General features: G+C 35.0%; 1 protein-coding gene across 1 annotated transcript in view; it reads right to left on the reverse strand.

Moving 5' to 3' along the window:
• LOC118735808 (protein real-time) overlaps positions 1-25,951 on the reverse strand; it is a 45,968-nt gene that overhangs the window by 7,559 nt on the left and 12,458 nt on the right. The window contains exon 2 of the mRNA XM_036465774.1: positions 39-1,013. Coding sequence (XP_036321667.1) covers positions 39-1,013 — 975 coding nt within the window. The remainder of the gene's footprint in view (positions 1-38; positions 1,014-25,951) is intronic.

A 25,951-nucleotide genomic window follows, 5' to 3' on the forward strand; every position in this document is an offset into this window, starting at 1 on the left:
ATTTTTTGGCTCTCAGCAACATTTCTACACAAACTCACGAGTTTCAACAGCCCCTCGTTACCAATGGACTTTAGCAAGCCTTTAACATCCATATGACCCAGTCGTAGTATGTATATCGGTCGTCCATCCTTGTCGTGATGATGCCAAGCGCCCGGAAAGTGATTCACCACCACAGCTGGCGCTTTGTATTCCTTAACCAACGAGTCGATGTTGTGCTCCTTGCGCCATTTCAACGAATCTTTGAGCATTGTGAACGCTTGATTCACATGCCAATCGCGTGCTGTCAAAAAACGCAGTATGGTCTGATAACTTGGCATTTGTTCCAAGTCTTCGTCACCATCCAGCATTTTTCGCAGCTCCAACAATTTCGATGCCTGCATTGGCGTTAGTGTGCCCAAATTTTTCGCTATAAAGTCACCATCGAGCAGCACATCGTGTGAGGAGCGTCGTCGATCGCCATCTTTTAGTTTTTGTGCGGTTTCATCGCTAGCCTCACGCGTTGTCGGCGAACAGGGTGCATCGACTGGCGGCACCCAACGTTCCACTTCGGTGACACCCTGCTCTTTCAATTCATTTATGAAATACTCAATGATTTCCTTGCCTTTTAAAGTGGTTTGTGTATATTGTTTCATGCCCATCTTCTCCATGGAGTGTTCGAAACCGAAAAAGTTTTTAATATCCAATGTGGCTGTTTGGTCGAAGCATGTCCAATCGGGATTGTCGGGATGCGCATAGTAACGGCAACGTTCGAAAATTTCAATGCGCGATGAGAAACTCTCATTCACAGCCTCAATATTGAGTGTCCGATTGGCCAGATCGAGGTAGTTGTGTTGCAAGAAGTAAACAGAGTCCACACCTATCAACTTTTTGAAAATGTATGGCGCATCGACAGCCAATTTGCAACGACGAGTCGTATTGCGTTTCGCGCCATTCTCCAATACCTCATCCTTGATCAACTCGCAGTCGAGTACGATGGGCATTTGTGGGCATTTTGGAAAACGACATTCGTAGGCCTGAAAAGATATAATGAAGGAGGGATAGATTAGTACGTAGGCATAGTGTTAGAGCGTTTGGTATAGGGATAAAATTGGTAGTAAAAAAGAAGTTAAGCCGAAATCGTAATGCTGGGACTGTTCTATAACGAAAATAATTAAATTATTTTGAAATCAAAAAATATTTAGAGCTCCCTCAAAGCGCTTATAGATTTCCATGTATCTTACATGGGAAAGAAACAAATTTTCCCAGAAATGGTATAGAACTCTTGAAAATCAATATTTTTCAATCTGAAAACTTGATATCTCTTAAGGAGACTTTCAATACCCAATTGCTTTTTAACCAGTTTTTGTTATTAACTATTTTTGTAGGTACCCTAAAGCCCCAAAAATGCAATGGGGTGACCCATAAAAGTCGCTAGTTTTAAAACATGTGTAAAATAAACAATTGGATATTATTACTGGAAGTTTCCTGAAGAAAATCAGAGTTCTCCGATCGAAAAATATTGATGTTCAAGAATTCTATACCATTCCACGAAAAATGTTTTTTTTCCCCATATAAAATATATACATGTACATGGAAAACTTTGAGCGGTTTGAGCGACCTCTAAATATTTTTTGATTTCAAAATAAAAAAGGGGTATATATTTTCAATTTAGATTAATCCTAGGTGTTGAGAGCATTAAAATTTTGACTTTACTTTTTCACATGCATTTTAGGACAACCACAATGTACATACATACATTTCATATCATTATTTAAATGTCCAATGATGAAATAACAGTACACATGAGCAATTTGAAAATTATTTAGTTTTTCGAAGGTCTCGGTATAGGAATACCAAGCAGGGAAGCCCATCCTTCAAATAGTGTTACTATGCAGCGTCTTTTAAGCTGAGTTTTTAGTTTTACGGAAGCACCTTGGAAAATATTTATTTTTTTTTTATTTAAGACCTTGACAATATAACGAAATGCTTCTTAATTTTCAGGTCCTTCGAAATTTCTGAATATTTTCACCCGATTTTTTGTGATTATTTATTTATTTTTTGATTCTTTGTGTTTTACCCAATAGCTTAGGGAACTCTTTATGGACTTTTCTTTGTTTTTTTCAGGGCTTGTCACGATTCTTCGAACTATAATTTTCGTGATTTTTGGTAACTTTTCGGAGTTTGGGAACTATTTCAGGACTTCACGGGATTGCTATTATATACAGTATTGAGTACAGTTAAAAACACATAGGGGTACGCTGTCCTTGCTATTAAGTAAATACCATTTGCACCTTAATGCTAAAATTTTATGCTTCATGCCTATATTTCAATGCTACAACATTTCCAAAAATATGTTTGTCAACTCTGCTTTTCTCTCTGCGAAATCGACGCAGCAGCTGTCACTTGCACATTATCTGTCCTGAAGTTTATAATAAAATTCCACACAATTGATGCGAAACAATGTTAAGGGCACTTACATAAAATAGTTTTCATATTTGCATGCATACATACATACATACTCGTAGCAAGTGAAGCAAGAAAGCGCCCTGCTGCTTATCCCCATTTGTTATTCATGTCAATTTGCTCTTAAAATAGCAATATTTGTTTTATTGCAAATGTCACCAAGCTGTCTGGTGGCTCGTCAATTTTCGCCATCACTTTTCTGCGCTTGAACTTGAACTTTTACAACCCTTCGCCCTTTCGCAGAAAAAGAAGACCTTCGTGCGGTTTTGCGCCTATTTTTAGGCAATGCTTACACATGCAGAAGGTTATTTTGCAAAAGAAAAAAGCTAAATTATTTGTGCAACACTTGAGTTTGAAATAATAATGAAACTTGTAGTAAACGAATATTTACATATATACATACATATATATGTATATATTTATTTATTCATACCTATGTATGTACATTTATTGGCACAATTGTTTTAGTTTACCGACGCTTATGCATGTTTTTGTTTATCTCCCCTCTGTTTTTTCCTTTTACTTTTATTTTTTATTGAACTTGTGGCGAACCAATTTGGTGTTGCTGATTTTTTATTTACGATTTTAAATATTTTCGCCTTGATGATAAGCGAGTGGTGTGAATTGTAAATATTTGGGTTGGCAAAAAATGTTCTCAAAGTAGAGAAAAAGAAAATATTCTTAGAACGCAAATGGCAAACAATAGCGATTTTTAATGGAAATTTTTCGCACAACCGAAGAAGAAGTGTTTGAACTGAAGAGGAGAATTACTAATTACTACACTTGCATACAATCCTTTTCGGTTTTCTAAATTTAAACTTTGCGAAAAACTTAATGATATTGCGGAGCATGTTTTGCGATTAAAAATTCTTGGTAAGGCAATAAAAAGTTTACCAATAAAGTCTTATTAAATTGCCACCCACAGTGTTAGCGTTTGCCCATATACATATTTACATACATTCCCAATGGGGAAACGCACTAGTGCCACGCTAATTCAATTTTGAGTGCCAGCTACTGGCGACTTTAACATGGCTATGCCCTACGAAGTGCCAATTGCATCCTGCTACCTTAATCATTTTATTTTATAAATAGAAGTATGTACATACTTGAAAAAAAATTTTTAGAAAAATGTATGAAGGAGTTTTATATTAGTGCAAAATAATCGAAAATTTACTGGGCTTAGAGAATTGTTCATCTTATCGATTAACAGTTAACCTTGAAAAAGCTTAGGATCATAACGGTTTTTGCGTAATTTTTTTTTCTAATTCTTTAAACTTTTGTTTAATTATGCGGCATTTGGCTCGTAACTGGTTTTAAACGGGCTCATATGCCCTACCTCCCCTATCTCTGAAATTTAATATCAGCTATAATTGAGGTACATACCATAGGTCAAATCACGCTGAACTTTTGTGTGGATACCTTACCCTTTGTATGTCATAATTTGTTAGAGTTCTGAATGGATTCTATTCATCGCTAATTTAATAACAAATAAGGAAATTTCCAAATTCAATTCCGTAACTGTGGCAACATTCCAACTTTCCGATGAAATAAATGCAGTTTTAAAAAGTAAAATAAAATGGTATTGTAAAAGTACCACATTTCGCTGCTATTGCACTGGTGATGACCAAGTTACTATCGGACTGGTTCGTTTTTGGCGATCAAGAACTACTACTGAACTAGAAATTTTGATTTACTAGTTCGGGTTTTTTCCTGCAGGGCTATTTCATTAAAATATGCTTACATACATACAACCACACATACATACATATGTATATGTGAGAGCATCACTGCAAGAATGCTCGTCATGTGCTTTTGGTCCATGACAGTGGCCTAAAACCACTAAATATGTAACATTCTGGTTAAACTTTTCATCATCGTCATTCTCTTTTCTTGAAGCCACCACATCTTCAGCTTTCCACTCTACCAATTTGTAGCTTTGCAAACTTCTATTGAAGTTTTGATAGGCAAATATTAATTTGAACAGGCTGGCGCGCTTAATTTTAATTAGTTGGAATCTTCATGGTGTTTTTACCAAATGCCAAAGACGGAAAAAATGCTAACAAATTTCCTTTCGCGTCCCAAATACATTCTTATCAACGATCGGCCAATATAAGTTTTCACGTGGAGCTGAGACCTAAAATTTAATTTAGAATTGGCCTCGAGCATTTAGAACACCATGAGAAAATACCTCCCATTTGACGCCTATAGGTCCCAGTCCTTTGTCTTCGAGCCGTTTTTCATCCAACATCTAGGAACTCCTGTCTACTTCCTGTTGCTTGTCTTTAGGCCAGACCGAGTTGTAATGATGATTAAACTGATCAAGTGCGCTAATAAAGAATCAGCGGAATACGAGACGGCTATTGCCAGAAAGAGGAAGTTTAGGCCTTGCTTCCACCAAAATATTTGCAAAATGACGGTAGATATTTCAGACCAAGGCACATCAAAAGACTGGCTTCCGATAACCCAAGCGAACTGAACAGAATTTAGGCAACCCAGAACTCATCACTCATAATTGAAATTTTTTACAAGAATTGAGTTTCACGGCAAGCATTTTGGACAGAAAAAGTAGCCAACCAGAAGTTGATTATCTGCGCTAAAAACTTTATTCAAGGATACTTCAATCGCTAAGGCTGAGAAAGATATAAGCTCAGACTAAGTGAGATTCACTATGACATCGGGTGCAAACCGTTCGGGCGATTGCCTGCCAAGGGATGGGAGAAACTTTTCTGTTACAATTAAGCACGAAGAAGAAAATAAGTGGTCGCGCATCCGCGGACTGCTAACCTCTATTCGTTGATTTGATAACACCCACCTATATTTTGACTTCATAAAATATTTTTTTTTGCACTAGTGATGGAAATAAAATTTTCAAATTGCATCTATTTGCCAAAGCAATTTTACCTAAAAGTAGATAAATGTATCTAAAAAGTGAAAATAAGAAAAGATTGCCGGATACGTTATTTGGCGATGTTCCAAACGTACCAAAAAAGGTAAGAGCGCCTAGGCAACACTGGAGAAGTGAAACTTACGTTACAAATCTATTTTGTCTCATAACCAATATACATACATTAGGGCTGTGCGATTAATTGATTACTCAAAATTTTAATTAATCATAAAGTAAATAACTCAATTATTCGATTAATCGGAAATTATGATTACTCAAAAGTTCAGTTACTCGAGTAATCAAAATTTTTGATTAACCAAAAACAAAAATATTTGAGTAATTTGCTTTATGATTAATCAACATTTTGAGTAAAATGAGTAATCAACATTTCAACTCTTTACATATGTATAAAGTAGTTAAAGTTCCTTGATACTTTGAAAACAACGTTTCTGTTTTCAAAAATTAAAACGAAAAATTTTTTCATATACAGAATGTAAAAAAGAAAATAAGCATTTTCCAAAGTAAACTCTTTTAACGAGCAAAATTATTATTTTTGAGTAATCATATTTCAAGTAACTCGATTAATCATCGTTTTGAGTAATCAAAATCTTGATTACTCGAGTAATTGATTAACCGAATAATTGATTAACCAACTTGCTCGAGTAATCGAATAATCGCACAGCCCTAACATACATACATAGTGTGACCACTTTTCCAAAAACTCCGTTACGTACACAAAAGATTGTAGCAACACAAAATTTTAAAGAAAAATTTTGGAAACGATTTTATTGCTGTTTATTAGTCGATATCCAAACACATTTTTGACGTACAAACTTCAGCATATTTGTTTGCGAATTGAGAAATATTTAGGTACATACATACATTCAAAGGTGAAATAATGCAATTGCTGCTAAATTACAAAAGTGTCGGCCTATGTAATCAATTTATTGATCTTGAGTAGTTTTCCTGAACGCGTATTTTCCATCTGATTCAATTTCTTTCAGCATTTGAGGCTGCTTCTTTACGAATTCGAAAAATTCCGTACAAGTCATTTTAATGTTGTACCGAACAAACAAAAGATCTCGCAATGTCTCGATTTTCAGTTGTGATTTCTCATAGCTCCAAATCTGATTGAGCACAGAAAATACGGGTTCAATACGCCTACTTTTAATTTTGGTTTTATCTCAACGGCCGCTATACCGCACTTATGCCTCAAAACGAGTCTACGATACGAATGAGTTTAATATACAAAGAGTCAAATGAGTTAGTTGAATGAACTGAGTCCCTAAAGTGAGTTGGAGTCATTGAGTCAACTCCTATAAATTTGCTGAGTTACCCACGCTTAACGGACACAAGAAAAACACGAATAAATTATTCAGCAGACAGCGTTGCCAGTGTTGGGGATTTTATCGTCAACTTTCTATCAACTGATTCATTATATTTTTAGTTTTTATTAGTTAAAATTTGCATGTACGTATGTATGTTGGGCGCTCCTATCGATAAAGTTTACGTACAACAATATTTCTTCGATTCAATTTACGTACATTTTCGTGATTTTGTGGTTAGCATGTACCGTGTACTGTACGTGTCATTTACGTACAGTTGATCACACTATACATACATAGATATGTACATCTGCTTTTGCTTAAGGTTATATTTTTTGTCTTTTTTCTAGATCTACCTCTCTAGATCCGTACCTCTACCCCTGCTCGTCCTTATTACATTTATGTTATTCTGTTTTCCGTTATCTTCATATTTATCTTTATACTCTATCGATAACAAAATCGATAGTAACATCCAATAAAATATCGATAACAAAACCGATAAAAATATTGATAACGAAATCGATGAAAAATTCGATAAAAAGTTCGATAGCAAAATCGATAAAAATATTACCAATATCTGTTGGAAACTCGATAAAAATATCCATATCAAAATCGACAAAAATATCCATAACTAAGTCGATAAAAATATCGATAACAAAATCGATAAATATCGATAACGAAATCGACAAAAATTTTGATAACAAAATCGAAAAAAATATCGATAACAAAATCGATAAAAAATATCGATTATTTTATCGATAAGTCCCTAGAATCCCGAAATTCTCTAAAATCCTAAAATAGTTCCCAGATTTAGTCTCTGTATCTCTCTCTATATCCTTTCCTCTTTAATTACTTTTATTTTAATCTTTCTTTCCCTATCTTCATTTTTACTTTTATCGGCATCCTTATACTCCTCGTTGTCTTTGCTTTTGTGTTTATCAGTTTCTTCATCTACATATTCCCCTTCACCTTTGCCCTTATATAAGTAAAGTGTTTAAATTTACCTTGGTCTTCATTTTTGCCTTTATATTTACGCATTTTTGTTTTTGTTTTTATTTTTACCTTTGCCTTTATCCGTTTCTTTATATATGTACGTAGTCACCTTTACTTTCATTCTTGTGTTGGTATTTTTCTAAGTGTTATTCTTTAACCTTTTATTACCAAATTTTTGATAAATTAATACCATATGCATACACACAAGAAGCACTTGTTTCAGCCCCAACCATTACCGTTGCACTATTTCCGTTGCATCATTTCCGTTGCACCATTTCCGTGTGCAATTTCCGTTGAATTTGCTAATTTACTCCCAACCAACCAACCGCCGCTAAAGAAGTTTGACTTCAAACATTGGTGGACTTGTATCAAACATAGGTTCAATTTAAAAGGCAGGTAATTAATGCCATATCCCGCACCAATTAAGTTTAGACAATTTTTGACGTCAATTAGAAGGAGACTCACACGATCTTAACCATCGTACACTAAAGAGATTTTCGGGAGCACATAAAAGTTCTTTACGCTCTTTCCAACTTCCCAATTAAACACAAAATTAACAACGATCAAGATACAAAACATCCAACCTGAAGTCCAGCTGGTTATGCATATTCAATGTGAATAGGCCATTAAAATATGAAGCGGAGAAAATAACATAAATTCATGCAGTTACTACACTATCCACAGCTCGTAAAACGTTTCACCCAAAATTGCATGCAACAACTAGTAATTAACATTCAACTTTACGGCCAACTAGATACGTGATGGCAATAAAATATTTAAAGTACACGCTGTAGCTATTTCACAGTTGGGCACCAGCGCTTGGCACGTCGTTTAACCTAGAAAGGAAGCAAATGGCACAACAACAGTCAGTTGCCTAAAAGCTAACTACATACACACTTGACTTTAGGGCCACATAGCATTGAATAAGTACCAACTTCTGTGACTTTTTAACTCGATTCCTTTGAGCTTTTGTATCAAACCAACAATGTAAAAGTAGGCATAACTTAAGGCGTTGTGGCATGTGGCCACGTGCTGCATGGAAAACTATTGAAGTGTTTGCTGTTAAAACAGCTGCAAATCGGCCAAACACGCAGGTGAAATTCAGCTTACATTAAAAAAAAAGAAAAAAAACTTTCCTTTTCTTTTTCGAATAGAGTGCAGTCGTACGCGCTGATATTTATTGACGTCTTCCTCTTGATCAAAGCCACTTAAGTGCTGGGGAACTATATTTGTAAGCACATATTTACTCGTAGGGTCTCATCCAAAGGCCTAAGGCCGCATGAAGTTTGTAGGCCAACATAGACAAGGACTTCCTCCTACTTTTGCTCGAACGGCTTGGTTCTCGGCAATTAACCTTTTCAACTTGGCTGGTAAGTAGGTGTCAAGGCTAGCTAGAGGTGCACTTGCACTGAAATACTACTTTAGAAGAGTCAACCTTTCGGCTGCGTTTAATTGTGGGGTTGAATTGTCTGTCTGTAGTAGGTCATAAATTTACAAAACACAAATATGTACGTAAAAGCGTATTTTAATGTGAATCCACACACATTTCACTCTTTTACCATTTTAAATATTTAATTGTTTAGAAAGCTTGCGGGAAATTTACATGGAAAATATCGCAGGCCCCACACAGTTGTTTGTGGTTTGGTGAGAAATTGTCCGTAAAAATTAATAAATAATTTTTTTTTTAGCAATTTGAAATATGTGTGCTTGAAAAAATAATGGCTTTAAATATTTGATTAAAACTTAAAAAAAATAAAACAGAATTTTTAAATCGAAATTAAAGCATGCATGAGCATGGAAAATAATGAATGATTTGCAAGTGTGTAATATGAGATTCTATGTCTAACAGTACTTGGACATTTTAGAAAATACCTATTTATTAAACGCATATCAACTGGAAATTTCGCGTATTCCTGCTAAAGGTTAGAATCAGATTTTAGTTAAAATTCGGTTTTAGTCAAAATCGGGTGTTAGTTAAAATGCGGTTTTAGTCAAAATCGAGTTTTAGTTCGAATCGGGTGTTACCTAAAATCAGCTGTTGGTTAAAATGGTGTTACAGCTAAAACTTAGTGTTAGTTAATATAAATTTTTAATTAAAACCAGCTTTTATTCAAAATAGGGTCTTAGCTAAAATCAGTTGTTACTTAGAATGCGATTTTAGTTAAAACCAGGCTTTAGTTAAACTGAGGTTTTTGTTAAAAACAAGTTTTACTTAAAATTGGATCTACGTTAAAATCGGAATTTAGATAAAGTCGGATTTTTAAGGTTTTTTGTAATGTACTAGAAAATACCCGGCGTGTTTCGCTGCGCCTAAAAAGTAAGCTTGGGTTATTAATCCCTCCCAAAACTCTTATTGTCTCATTCATAAAAATTCAAATAGATTTAAAGTGCTTTATGAAATGAATTGTTAAAAAAAAATTATTTATGAAACATTTTCAATTTTGTATAAATGCTAGTGTTAGTTAGTATATTTTTGAAGGTATTTAGAAAGTAGGAAAAGTATCGACTTTCTCCTGGAAATTTAATCTATAATTTTATAGCTCGAGTCTTCATATGTATAGCGCACTTCCTTCAGAGGTGTATTAATTCAATATTTGTCGCAAAAATTATTCACATGCCGTATATTTATTTGCCATAAAAATCGGAATTCCAATATTTTGTAATTAGAAAAAAAAAAGTCCATGACCAGTACAGACCATGATAAAAATATAGCAAGGTAGAATCGTTCTCTCAATTTGTCGGCCATGATTTTTTTTTGAAGTTTGCCAACATTTTAAAATCATATACAAGTGAAAATAAAAAATTGAAATTGTTCGAAATTGTTGTTGCTTGAGATTGAAAATGAAAATGTGTGTGTGAGTTTGTGAGTAAATTTAAAAATTAAATTGTTTGGAAACGTCAAGAATTTTAAAAGTGACTCTCAGCGGTTCTACCTTACTATATTTTTATCATGGTACAGACATCGGTCTGTTACAATTTTTTTATATTTACAGCCGGTTTTACAAAAGCAATTTAAGTGAATAATGATTTTTTTGCCGACAGTTTTCATATTTATTAAATTCAAATACATAAAAAAATAATTTTTCACTTTAGTGAAACTGGCTATTAGAGATCTCCATACCCAGTCCCAGCGATATGCAGTGTCGAAGATTCCGTATGTACGTTAGGTGCCATGCCCCCTTCTCCAATAACGCCGATTTTTCTGCTTGACTGGTGAGATTGATTTTACATATGTATCTCCATACCAAGTTCCAGTTCTTTACCATAAATACTTCCAGAGATACGCAGCATGAAAAATTCGGTTTGTATTGGAGGTGCAACGCCCCTTATCTAATCGAGATTAAAGCTATCCTATATTTTAAGTTGGGCCAAATGACACCAGTGTAGAAAATTTCATGATGATTGGTTAAGTTGCTAAAGCGTGAAAGCGTTACAAACAAACAAACTCACTTTCGAATTTATATTAGTACTAGCAGACCCGGTGAACTTCGTCCCGCCCAAAATTTTTATATATTTTATTGAAACTTTTTGGTCCAACATTTTCACCAACAATTCACGTTTACGATTTTCATTGGCACATTTGTCTGCTAAGATTAAGGTTTGGTGGTCATTTGCCGCTTAAAATAACTTAAGGAAAGTGTTATATCCGTTCTTGAAATTCTCCAGTTGTGCGGCATTTCATAGCACGGTTATTCGCAAAGCGAAATAAATTTTTTCCTCTTCACTCCCTGGCGGTTCAGCCGTTCTCGGTTCAGCCGCTCTCGAGCCTTGCGAAAACTAACAAACGGCTTTCTAAATATAAATTAGTTGAGATATATTATATATTATAATTAAATTTTGACAGTATCCGTTGTTTCTGATTGGCGCAAAAAAATCTTGCCTAGTGACGAATTCGCCCCTTGATATGGTCGTTACTTAAAGCTATTTATATTCGAAATTGCATGAAAATTGGAAAACAGGAATCTATAAGCTTATCCAGGCAAAAAGCTACCTATGTACCGAATTTTAAGCAAATCGGACCATAAATACGATTTCTTCGAACAGATCGGTCCCTGGACCACTTCCCGGAAAAAATGGGTCATATATGCTAATATATGCTAAAAAGCTACTTACGTACTAAATTTTAAGCAAATCGGACTATAATAAGATTTTTTCGAATAGACCGGTCCCTGGACCACTTCCCGGAAAAAATGGGTCATATATGCTAATATATGCTAAAAAGCTACTTACGTACTAAATTATAAGCAAATCGGATTATAATCAGATTTTTTCGAATAGACCGGTCCCTGGTCCACCTACCCGAAAAAAAAGGAAAATTTTTTTAGCCTAAAACATGGTGGTTACCGAAAGCTATTTGTATACAAAATTTCATGGAAATCGGACCAGCCATTCGCGAGATTACCTGTTACAAAAAAAAGGGACTTCTCTTTATATAATTAGTATAGAGTATAGATATAGATAGATAAGGATGAGGATATAAGGATTAGTAAGCTTTCATGGAACATGTACATATATGTATTCTCAACCAATTCTAAGCACCCAGGGTGGACTTAATCACGTTCTTTAATATTTCTTTTTATCCAATCGACGTCAGCTAAAACTGGATTTTAGAAAACGACTTACATATTTACTTATCTTTAAAATCTGGTTCTAATATAATATTCAGTTACAATAAAATTAAATCTCATCTAACGAGCTTAGCGTGCCTTTATTTAAATAGCTAAACTCTGTCACAAAAACTAGCTTAATTCACATTTTCATTCAACTGAAAAATTGGTTAATTTGCCATTTTCAGACATATTCATACTTTTACTACATATACATATGTACATATGTATGTATATATTCCTTCCTTAAAGTAAAAGTGGCACATGCTGGCACTGCCACACCACGTAATTACTGCTACAAACAGCACATGGTATAGCAAAACCACACAAAGGAAAATAACCGCCCAAATGTGTATAAATTTTCATAAAGAGAAGAAATGTTTCTAGATTCAATGCAATGCTCTTTAAATATGAGACAACATTCCTGAATCGCTTTTAGTTGCAAATGGCTGTAGGCTGATTTGTTTAATAAAAGCTTATGTAAAAACTATGTACGCCCATGGATACCACAGTCAACAATGAGCTTTTGATGCGTTTCATTTAATAGAAGCTGCATTAAAAAAATTTGGAATGGAATTTATGCAAAATTCTTCGATAATTCCATATACTCTACTTCTCATGCTGCAATTGATAATTTATATAGGTTTACGGCCCTCTTATTTTGAGCCTCTCACCTGTTTCTTCCACACCTGGTTCATCTTTCACTAGACTAACCTTGCCCTTACTTTTTCCTTCCTAATTTGCAGAGGCATCTAATGGCTCCGCGCAGATTACAAGGAGTATTGGTTTACTGATTATCTGTCGCTTCAGTAAAAAATTCGCCCGGTTCGGCCATTAAAGGTAACCAGATACCTGCACGAAACCTTTTTGACGCACCCTTTTATGGAATTAGCTTGGATCTGATACAAACTGATGCGTGCATTTGATTACCTGATATCCCTGAAAGGATTCTAGCGGGAACCTTCGAAACTTTCAAGGTTGCCAATGACGTAGTCTATTACAAAACTCGAGAGTCTCCCATCAATCTTTACCCATCTTAACTACATTGACAACGGCGTTCTGCTCAGCTCATCTAATTTAGATACTTGCAAGTGCAACATCAGATCGTGAGCTTTGTGGATTCCACATCGTTATGTATTTCAATGTCTAACTTTTCCTCCTCATTGGTTGCTGGAGGACAGAATTGTCGGTATGTAGGAGGATCGTTAGAACAGTAGCCCCAATTTCCGTGTCACGTATCGCTTCATTCCAAGTGTGAGGTTTGTGGGTGAAAATCCGGACTTCGGGCTCTGTCTAAGTTTGGGTTTTCTCGTAACGAGGCACGGTCCTCTTAATGCATATTTGCACAGGAGCAACCTCCATGACTATGAGGGATATGAGTGTGGAGCGGAGTTGGAGGATGTGGAACACGTGCTCTGTGAATGCCGGAGATACTCGGACTTGAGGAATGGACGGTACGACTTTAGTAGTGCTCTCTCCAGGGGTAGACGAGCAGAGTAATCTGTGAGCTGATGGTCACCAGTCCAGAGTGGTGTGGCATCCCAACTGGTAGTAGCTTCGGCTACGTGGTCTGACGGGAGGCTTAATTCTGGTAACGCGATGAGCAGGAGCCCTCAGAGTTTACTCTGGCCTGTTCGTGGGAACGGCGGCTCGGGAAGTATCGTGGTGGTTGTGGTTCACCACTCAAATGCGGGTAGAGTTGACATTTGTTGGCTCGATGTAGAGATGCATTGAAACCGGATGCCGCATCCAAAGTATGGCAGAGGTTTAGTTAGGCCTCGAATTCAGCCAAGGTGGTTAGTGTGTCCATTCCACACTGCCAATTGGTACCGATAATGCTTGCGTTTTAGGGGCGCTGATCAACGTATCAATTTGATCCGCAGTGCTTTTGAGCGCTGTGGAGTTAGGCCGACATCGGCAGGTATTTACCCACGTAAAACATCCACACACGTTGTTCCTCCTCATTACTGACCTCTTTTTGTAAGCTTCTGTGTCTCTGAGGTGGTGATGGAAATAGTACGTTCGATGTAGAACCTTTCGTACTTCTTTATCATGCTCATTTATCTAGATGGACGTTATTTGTAGCTATCTCATAACAGCTCTAGAAGGTATCTCCTTTTATGGCTCAATGGTTTTAGGCTACTTCTGGCATTTCCGGCGCTATTTAGTACTATTGAATCAAAGGCTTTGCTAGTTATTGCACCTAGTAGCGGGCGAACGCCCTTCGGCATGACGAAGCTTAGTTTTTGTTGTGGTGTTCCACAAGTAGTCCGCAAAGGGTTCGTCGAACGTCAGCAGATCCGAGAAGCCTGAGGAAGTCACTTCTTATAACCCAACTTGCCTGACATTGGAGGGGCCGTTAGCGATTAGATGGCTTTTACTAACCATTCAGTCATCGTTTAAACTCTGCTACTAAAGTAAAAAATATGCTTAGTAAATATTATGCGAGCACTATATCTCAATCTCAACAGTTCAGCGAGGGTTTTCTGGATTCCATTGTGGTGACACCAACACAACTGACACAGAACATCTGCCAGCTTAGAAATATTCGATAAAATTAAAAAATTTATCCATTCTATGGGGCCACGATAGCGCACACTCCTTCATTAAAGAAGTGTTTGGCGATATTTTGACCAAATCTGAACGTGCTTGCGCCGCTTCAGAACCGTAGACGAAACATGAATCCATTACAATGCATTGGAGTCGAAGCAACAGTTAAAGCGATGGACTACTCCGCATAAACAAGTCCAAAGTGGGTCAGTCAGCCGACAAGGTCATTACGACAGTTTTTTGGTGTGCAGCCAGTGTGTTCACAGCGACTACCTTAAAAAGGGTAGAACGATCATTTTTGAATAACATTCAGAGCTTTTGGACCGACTCGACACTGATTTCAAGTAATATAACATAGCATTTTGCGAAGAAAAATCTAGTCACTCACAAATGCATTTGGGATTTATCCTGCAGCGTATTTCATCGACGGCGCAGCGTTAATAAATTTGGGGCGAATGTGAATGTCCAATGCCTATGTATTCTGTGGATGTTGACTTATCAAAACCGTCGGTATTTAATATTCTACTCTCGCTCAAAAGGACCTGTGCTCTTTCCTTCCTTGATGGGTGTTCAGGCGCGACTATTAACACCAATCGCCTAAATGCATGCTATGTAACGCTGCACGTGAAAAAATTTCCTTCTATAAATTTTTGAACATACACTTCTCAAATGCCATATAATAAAACTTTCTTAAATTATAATTTGATGGTACTTCAAATTATGCTCGGCCTAGTCTGATACATCCTCGGGACATCGTTTCCAGAGTTTCTTGCTGACTCTGGCGTGCTTTTTGTTTCAATAAATTTTTTGTATTGAGCAAATCAATGACTATATCCTATGACTGCTGGCAAATGTTCTTAAAATTATTTTGAACACACAAATGTCTCTGAAGGATAACCCAATTTCGCCTTTACTGGGTTGCATGGCCTTTAGTTTGTACATTCTTTCACAAAACACGTTCACACATCCTATACTCATATTTTCATTCATTACCACTCTGTACTCTGTTTCCATCCAGACAAATAGATATAAAAAGGCCCTTAAAATGAAACAAAAATAAACACATACATACATACTCGTACTAATAAAAGCTACTGAATGTAGTAGTAACCGAGTGTGCAAAATATCCAACAAAAGGATGAAAATAATCTCGGCAAATGGAATCTGGGAAATGGAAAAAAAGATAAACAAATTTATCTTCAGTGAAGTGTTTGTCTTTTCTATAAAAATAACAATTATTTGCAATTTTCAAGCAATGCATATATGTATGTTTATATGCATGTCAAAGCGCATCGACAGCAACAGCGTAGAGCGTGTACCGTGTGGCGCAAATGGACGCCATAGTGTCCAAAGTGGCGCGCCATACCAGACACCGTGGCTTTAACGCAACACACCTTTAACTGCATACATACATACATACCTACACAGAGAGTCCTTCGCGCGCATTTTCCAGTTGCTTGTGCGGTGGGCGTAAATGACCTGCCGCCATCATAGCGCGTGTAAAATTATAGAACGTGGCAGCTGCACAAAGGCTCACTGTCGCAGCGATGAATCTACATGCAAAGCTGCTGGTCTTAGCCTGGCTTACCGCGCGCGCCATCCTTGAGGCGGCAATCGCATTAAATCCTGCTTCAATACACCTTGCTTGTGCATACATACTAGGGATGTTAATTTTTTCGCTTTTCACGATCCCGGGATTAGTCCCGCGGTTGAGATATTCATTACTTTCCAACAAATTAAATCGAAAAAATTGCTTCTATATTGTTTGAGAAGCTCTGCTACCATAAAATAAATAATAAATAAATGGGTCTGAAACCTAATTTTTTATTTAAAGCGGTGTGTTTATTTTTCCTCTAACGTCAGGATTTATTTTAAAGGACTGATTTCAAAGATATGATTAATTCCAAAAATTAATTAAAAAGTTCAATGCAATGTTGAAAAAAATATGGGTACCAAATGCAAGAGGAAACTTCCTTAGAATTAAAAAAAAAAATAAATTAAATTTTTTGGATTCACAAGGACGAATAGGTAATTTTTTAAGCTGATAAAGTTAGAAGGACGAACTTCGAGCATGTTATCGAGTTTATATGTATAAGCCCTTAACATATAATTTTTTCAAAAACAAATATTGCGAAATTTCAAGGATTAAATTTTAAAGGGAAATTTTCAATACTTATCAGTCCTTATGCACCAAAAAATTGAATCTGTTGAAATTCTACAGGATTTCCTCTTTAATTTGATACCCGTACTTCTTCTCTAAGCACATTTCACTGAATTTTTTAAATAATTTTGGAATTACTGATGTCCAAGTGAAAAACTAAAAAAGCAATTTTACTCTATTTGGCCCATAGTTTCGCGAATATGTATATTGATATTTGTGTGTAAAATTTACTATCGCACGGTTTTATATGTATAATGAGCTAGACATTTATAATAAAATATAATTTATTAATTGAAAAAAAAAGAAATATAGCCAATATTGGGCAAGAAAAGGAGCTTATATTATTGCCATCAGTGCAAATTTCAAATCCCGAAATTTTCGGGACCTAAAAAAGGCCAGGGTCCCAGGATTAACATTTCTAATGCATACATATATACACACATACATACGCTCTTTTGTTGCTGTAAATATGTGAGCGTGTGCAAACTTTTTTCTACTGTTACTTAGAACTTTCCGCTTTTTTCACGAGATTTACTTGTGAGATTTCTAGCCATTTGCTGCACTTGTTGGCCGTGGCTGTTGTTGTTTTTGCTGTTGCTTTGTTGGAAGCTTTTTATATCATCTATTTATAGCCGCATTGAAAGTTTTACACTTGTGCCGCATAAGCACAAGCGCCGTTATGCTGTTGCCGTTGATAATTGCAAATATTTGCATGCCGTGCACGCCTAGGCATTTGCTATGAATGCTAACGATGCATTTTGTTTTTTTTTTTTATTTTCAGTGTGACTTTCCTGCGGCTCCTTGCTCCTTGTTAGTGGGCGGTTGGTTGATAGGTTCGTTGGCTATTCGTTAGTGAATGTATGCATCGTTGTGTTTCCTCTGCAGCTTGCAGCCAATTTAAAGTTTTTTCCATGTCGGCATGTCCAACCATCCACCTGTTTGCTGTGCATAGTTTTTGCTTGGTCGGGTTTTAAATTCATAATTTTTTTGCCATTAGCAGAAAGTGTAAACAATTTTAATGGTAAACATTTGTGGGTGATTGACGTACTTGTTTGCTCCTCATTGGCAAATAGACATAATGAAATTAATGAGATTTGCGGTTAAACTGGACGGTTAGTTAAGTAAACATTGACTGATTTATTAAATTTTAAATTGAATACTTAATACTGAAAACTTCATAGCTTTTCAAGCGGAAATCCATATCGTTAAGCCCATTATAGCATTTTCAGTTTAAATGAAAACATTTTCAAATTAAGCGAAACTTTTTTCAAATTAAATGAAACTTTATTAAAATTAAATGAAACATTCTTAAATTAAGTATTAAACATTATTGAATGAAGGAACAGAAAATCAACTTAACCTATTAAGAGACGTTTGCACCAAGTATGGCTAATTATGAGTGAAAAGTTGCTAACGGCCCAATTTAAAAATTTTACAGGAGAAGAAAGAAACTTCTTATGGCCATTTTCTTCCAGTAAAGTAAAAGCTTTGCGTTGACTGCAGTCGCGGTGATGCTTAATGTGGCATGTGAAGAACACAGAACCAATTCGATTAGTTTCCTATCAAAACTTACCGAAAAAATAGCCGAAAGTTTGTTCGAGTACTTTCCCACTGAAACTTACCAAAAGAGTAGCCGCAAGCGTGCTCGAGTACTTGCGGCCGAAACATACCAAAAGAAATGCCGTAAATCTTGCCTGAAACCTGAAAGTTTGACTATTCGCATTTCCAAATGATGTTTTCGCATTTTTATGTGACACTATCTCATTCACAATTGATTATTCTGTTTTCCAATTCTCATTTGCAAGTGAATATTCTCTTTTGCAAGTGACTATTCTCATTTAAAAATGACAATTCCTCATTTACTTTTGACTATTCTTATTTTCAAGTAATGTGTTCACATTTACAGCTGGAAATGGTGACAGTTTTATTCGCCAACAACGCGCTGTCTGTCGAAATCCGATTCACCAAGTGGTCAGCGTTACCGTCATGTTACTTCATTTGCTTCATACAAGTTGAGGATTGGATGTTTGTTGTTCATCTTCACAAAACCACAACAGCATGATTCATATATTGCCAGAAGCAAAATTCTGATTTATGGAAAAGCAAGTAATACTTTAACCGCGTACTCGAAAGCCACCTAAGTACTTGTGGCAAGGATTCGAGCACAAAAAGTACTCAGTACTTGAAGAAATTATCGAGTATTTACTCGTAATTACTCGCATCGGAACAACACTAAAAATGCTATTTCTATTTAGTTTAACATATTATTATCGACCATATCTCGTATTTCTTTTGTTTTATGGAATCTTGCATTATCCATAACTAAAAATGAGTTGTGTAACTAAAGAAATACTTGGAATCGAACTCTCATTCGAATGAGCGCAGAATGTTTCGGTGAATATATTACACATTCCTTTTAATCCCGTGTAATTTGGATTTAAATTTGTTGCGCGTGTAATTTTTACTGTTGTATAATTAGGGCCATTGAACAGCAGAGGAAGAGCATTAAGCTGCGTGAATTACGTTTTGGTCTTTAAAATGCCAAAACTGGTTTCGCAACCGCTATGAAAACGAAGAAAATATATAATAAAAATTTTAGCAGTTTAAAGTCCAAATATATAAATAACAAAAAATCAAAGCAGCTGTTTTACTGCTATAACTTTTTCAATATGCCTTGACCGTAGAGAAGAGCCACTCGTAACAGCGAATTCACAGTAAACCAAAAAAGAAAGTTTCATTTAATTTTAATAAAGTTTCATTGAATCTGAAAACGGGTTTGGCTTAATTTGAAAAAGGTTTCATTTAAACAGAAGTTGCTATGCATATGGGGCAATTTTTTTCTTTCGATTCAATCGATTTCTTTTTTCACCAAAACTTAAATTTGAAAATCAATTTTTATTTGCAATTTTTATGCAAAATTAAAAAAAATTACAATTAATTTTTGATTCTTATATTATAGATTCAAAATAACAATTAATTTTTGATTTTTATATTATATGTCTTAGATAGCAGTTATTGAAGACTTATTTATAAAAGTCATCAATAAAAATCAGTCAGTGACTTTTACTTTTAAAAGTCATCAATATAAATCAGTCACCGACTTTTATTTTTTAAATCATTCGTATAAAAGTCATTAATATTTTTCGCAGTTAAGTAGGTGTTGGGAAATAAAAATTTACAACGACTTATATAAATGACTTTTATAAGTATGATTTAAGAAATAAAGGTCAGTGACTGATTTTTATTTATGACTTTTATAAATAAAGGTCTTCAATAACTGTTATCTAAGAAATAAAATTTTAAAATCAAAAATAACTGTTATTTGCAGACTATTTAGACAAAAATTAAAAGTAATTGTTCTTTTGGATTTATAAAATAAAAGTCAGAAATAAGGGTTTTTTAAGGAGTAATTAAATAAAAGTAAAAAAAATAAATTCTTAAAGAGCCTTTTTTTGATAAGAACTACTAAGTTCAATTGTCTAGTCCATTTTAGGCCCATCTGTATACAAGCATCGAATGAGCTATCCTCATGCCCTCCCGCCAGCCTTCGACCGCTATAGTGGCTCCGATACTCACGATAGTGTCGACGATATACGCCAGCACTAAAATGCCTTGTGGCATGAAGCATGCCAGCAGTGCAAACATTGTTGACTTATTTTTCTCCGAAAAGCAAATGCCTTTTCACACTTCCCGTTAGCTCTAGCTCGGGAGTTAACTCTCAATTTTTGGATTGAAAATGTGTACTCTCGAACTTAATTAAATGAGCCTCGACACACTAGTCTTTTCAGACTGTCTGAAACCGGTTTTTCATGGACGACAGGGGGAAAAGAGTAGTATTTTATCTCAGCAATTTCAGATTGAGAAAAATGCGGTATGACTTCGGTCTGAAACACACTCATAGAAAAATCTCTTACTAACATAAATATATAGATACCGTATAGGTACACAGGTACATAACCGGTTTCAGGCGGTCTGGAAGAACTAGTGTGTCCAGGCTCAATGAATTTTCACTGACAAGTCAATATTATCATTACAATATCGATAAGTATATGTGAAAATCGGCAAACTGGAAAATGCTTTAAGATCCGCTAAAGGCATTGGCAACCTAAACGAAGCCTACAACAAATCTATTTAATAGGTATCAAACGGTATATGTGTACCAGAAAAACGTAACATACAACATGAATCCGAACATTTTTGTAAAAAAAAAAAATCAATATTGCAATATTTATTTAAAAAAAGAAATCATGACGCCGAAATTTAGTGAAAAAATTTCTATATTGTAATATTTATTTAAAGAATGAAATCAAGTTAAAAAGTTAGCTGGAGCTTGTGCACAATTCACTGCCATGCCTTTGTTTACCAGTTTTATTTATCATTTACTAAATTAAATCGATCGTTGAGTTATCTCTATACACTTTCATTTGACAGTTAAATAAACGCCCACATGAATTATTTGGCTTTTATTATCATAACTAATGATAAGCGATTGATGACAAATTAACGGTGAGTAAAAGTGATAAAATTAGTAGGAGGAAATATATTTGTCTATAAAATAATTTTACGCAATATTCATATAACATATGTACATACTTACATGGTGGCAGTAGTCAATTAATATTCCACTTAATTCTCACCGTATCATATTTTAGCTCAACAAAACTTTAATGAAATTTATTTTATCAACATGCAAATCTCTACAATAGTTAACATAAAATATTAACAGCACCCAAACTATTTATGTATGCAAATAACATTTTTTACATAATTTCCTTTAGCTATGAGCTCCTGGCATGCCTGCCACTAAACAACTTATTGGCTAATTTTCAAAATAAATTCTCCGACATTTCGAAATGCAAAACTGCCAAAACAATCAAGCCGCTTGCTTACTTGGGGAAGAGTGAAAATACTACATGCAATTTATAGCTTCACAGCTGAAGTTCAAGGCTGTTAGGCGATGACGTTTTTTGCAGCAAGGAATATGTAGTTGTTTATGTACACATTTGCACTTGCAAATAATCTTTTATGCACTTGTGAATACACATACCAATGTGCATACACATATGCATACATACACGTCCATGTGTGCACGCGTGCTTATACTCACTTCGCTAATAAAAGACCTTAGTTACTCATACGCCATGCTGTGCTTAACTAGTATTTATATACATGCGTCAAGACGCTGGGTGGCATGGCTGATTGTGTTGTTTCCCTGCAGGGAAAGCTACTAGTTGTGAACTAGAATTCTACCGGTTTGCATTTCAGCCGAACTAGTTCACGTTCTATCCTTTTTCAATGTCAGCGACTGGTATTTTTAACATTGCGATGTCCTACGAGATGTCAATTGTCAGGCTATGCATCAGCAGCTACTAGTATAAATACTAGTAGCATCATACCAGTTGATGAGATAGTCTGGCAATTCATACCCCGTGAAAAGCATAAGTGTGCCTTTTTGCTCGCGACGCTCCAGCAGTCACAATGGCCGACAGAGCAAAGCACTCGCGTGGTAAGCCTGAGGTCCCAGGTTCAAATCCTGGCGCAGGGAAAATTTTTTTATTTTCTATTTTTTATTTTATTTTTATTTTTTTGTTTAGGCTGTTTATTGTAATTTTTAAATTTAATAAAAAAAATATTTTTGTTTAATTTCTTTGTTTTTATAGCACAAGCATTTCTTCCTAAGTGTTCTTTTGCAATGCAATTAGATTTTCAAATTTGTTATTTATTTATGAATTGAATAAAGTATTTTTACTTACATTTATTTAACTTTAAAAATCTTAACCACCTCCAAGCGGCCTCGAACCTGCGATTTCAGAACCAGAACCAGTAGTATTCACGTGACGCCACAACCGACATTTGTAAGAAAAGCAATTAATTGCGTTTTATTTTTGGCTTTGGCAATTCAAAGACAGATGTCGCTGATCGCCTAAGTTCTTCGAAATTGTCGAACTGGTAGGCACATACTAATTAATGAACTAGTATTTTTTCTAACTGGTTTGGCTTTTCACTGCAGGGTTGTAGGGTAACTTTGACAATGGCATTTAAATTAAGTCGCAAGAAAGTACTGGCATTATGAAAGGATTAAGACTGTGAGTTACTACATATTTGAATAAGTAGGTTCTTTTTTAGTTCTAAATACATACTAGTTAAAAAGTATGTAACAACAAATGGAATTGTTTATGTATAGCAGTTTGTTTACACTAAACAAGTGGCAATAATTAGCGGAAAAGAATAGTAGAAAAAGTTATTATATATATGTATGTACATTCATGTATACCATACATATACCAAGATATTTTAGTGCCTGGTTATTCATTTATGATAAATATGGGGTATACTAATAACTTTGGTGGTTGTAAGGCTAGCCACATGTAATAAAAACTAAAAAAAAAAAATATAAAAAATACTTAAATTTTGTTATAAGACAAGAGGTAATGCATGAATTAATTTATTAAGAAAAAGTGTTTGATAGGGTTGCCAACTGTCAAAGAAATATTAAAATTAAACTTTATTGCGTAACTTTTGCAATAATGCAGACAACAGTATTAGCACGCAAAGGCTAAAGGTATCAATTTTGGTGGACTCTTGTTCAGAAGTATTACTCAGTAGAGTTGCCACCTAACATACTAATTCAAAGAAAGAAAATATATGACGCAACTTCAGATTGTAAGTAAATAAGTATGTATGCAAGTGGTGGTCACATAAATAAGGAACACTACTGCTTTATAAGTTTTGGCCATTTATTTTTTCTTTATCTATTTGCTTAATATATTTTTTTACAAAAATATAGTTTATACAACAACGAAAAACTTGGATCAAAGTTTCACCCCTTGCGCAAGATTAATAAAAATTCGCCAAATTTCAAAAAAATTTGCATAAAAATGTATTTATTTTTTAAATTGGAATCTCTAGGGTATGCAGATTTATAGCCCATTAATATACGTATATCGGTCTTGAAACCAATAGTTTAATAAACAAAGTAAAAAATAGTAATCTCGCCCCACAGTGTTTCCACTATATAGAGGCAGGTGTCCTTATAGAGGGGAAAAGTAAGTCATAAATACAAAATTGTATATCATTTACTCACCCCCTTCTCTACGAACGGTACATTTACAAAAAAAAAAAACAAAAAAAAATGGAATAGGCGCGATACCGACTAATCAGCTTGACGCTGGATCCATTAAAGCAAGTGTTTCTTTTTCAACTGTAATTAATTCTAACTGTAACTAAATTTTATCGCAATCGGATGAAGTTTAATGTTTCCGCCCACAAGAATGGAGGACGTGGCAATTATCCCATCTTTACCAAATTTCATAATTCCTTATTTCTAATTAAAATTCGAACACATGTCAAGTTTCAGCGAAATCGGTGCAGGTTAACTATTATGTATTTCCACCTGCCTTCATATAGTCGAAACACTGTGAGCCCTGGTTACTTATACGCCATGCCGCCTGTATGCGCAATGGCTGTAGGAATATTAAACCGTACTTATTTCCATAGATGCATCTAAATCCCATGAGTATGTTGTTTATCAATAGCTGCCAGCAGTTTGTGAAATATTTAGTGAACGTACATATGTACGTACAATACTTCTGTATGTATAAATACACATGTAAATTAGTCGATCACATCTATTTAAATTAATATAAAATGTTTAACGCCCGTCTACACACCGCTTTGCCAACGTTAACGCCAACACAAATAAGAGATATGGCCAGCTCTCAACTTTTTACGCGCGTCGTTCGTCAGCTGTTGCAAATAATAAAAAATTTGGTTAATTACTTTTCCTTTTTAATGTAATGCCAGCAAAAAGTATTGTTTTCAATGCAATTATTGTTACCAAATATTAATTTATCTTAGGGCCGTTTTCTGAAGTAACCATTAACTTTAAAGCTCACTTTTTATTTAAAGGTTGGATTGCAAATAAAGCTATCTATGCCTAAAGTTAAGCATTTCTATTATCGGTTTTTGACGTATGCATATAACATGGTTGTAAACCGATTTAAGACCGATAATAAAATGCTTTACTTTAGACATAAATCATAAATTGTAATGCAACCTTTAAATATAGAGTGAGCTTTAAAGTTAGAGGTTACTTGAGAAACGGCCCTAAGTATGTTAATTTTGTGGCCAAAGTATTCGCTGCTAGCTGTTCATTCAGACCGAAATTTAATTGAGTCAATAAATCGTTTAAATGAGCTACCGCTTTTTGGTGTTCACACACAGTCAGCTGCTCGATTAGCTACAGTGATAGAAAGGTGGTACATTCGTACCTTTATTTAGTTTGAAAGTACATTCGATACAAACACACCACTTTACGTACATTTGGAACGTAGTAAAATAACTTTTCAGGAAATCAGTTATTATTTTTATTGACATTTCAACGGATTTAATGGTTGTCCAATAGCCTCCCTACTTTGTGAAAGGGCATACAAATGATATAAAAGGGTGATTAAGGTAACGTAACTGTAGTTGATTACGTCAGATAGACTGGTTATATTTTTTTTTTTAGACGTCAGATCGAAAAACCCGGAGTGACTCGGTGAGTCCAGGAGTTCATTTGGTGTCGAAAAAAAAATACTATCCTCTTATTTTATTTAGTATATACATATAAAAATCCGTTTTTGCTTTTTAGGTACATTTATCTACTTTAAGGTATATTTGTCTACATTTACGTCGAGTTTTTCCGCAGATTGGGTACAATTTTAAAATCAAATTTTCCATCGCTAATGGAATATCGATTGTAAAAGAGACCCAAAAGTAAACATCTGATTGTTATTTGCTCAATGAACACACCTCAAAGTCAAAATTAACCATACCCAGCAGGGTTGCATGAAAAAACGCAACCAATTAGCACTCGATTAAGCACTAATCGAGCAATTAAGAATTAAAATTATGTATGGTAAATCGAGCTCAATTAGTGTCTTAATCGAGAAAGTTTAGCTAATTGCTCGATTAGCGGCTATTGAACATACTTTTGCTCGTGCTGCTG

This window comes from Rhagoletis pomonella, unplaced genomic scaffold (assembly GCF_013731165.1).
Source record: "Rhagoletis pomonella isolate Grant_MI unplaced genomic scaffold, Rhpom_1.0 Rhpom_scaffold_00003, whole genome shotgun sequence".
Taxonomy (NCBI): Eukaryota; Metazoa; Arthropoda; class Insecta; order Diptera; family Tephritidae; genus Rhagoletis; species Rhagoletis pomonella.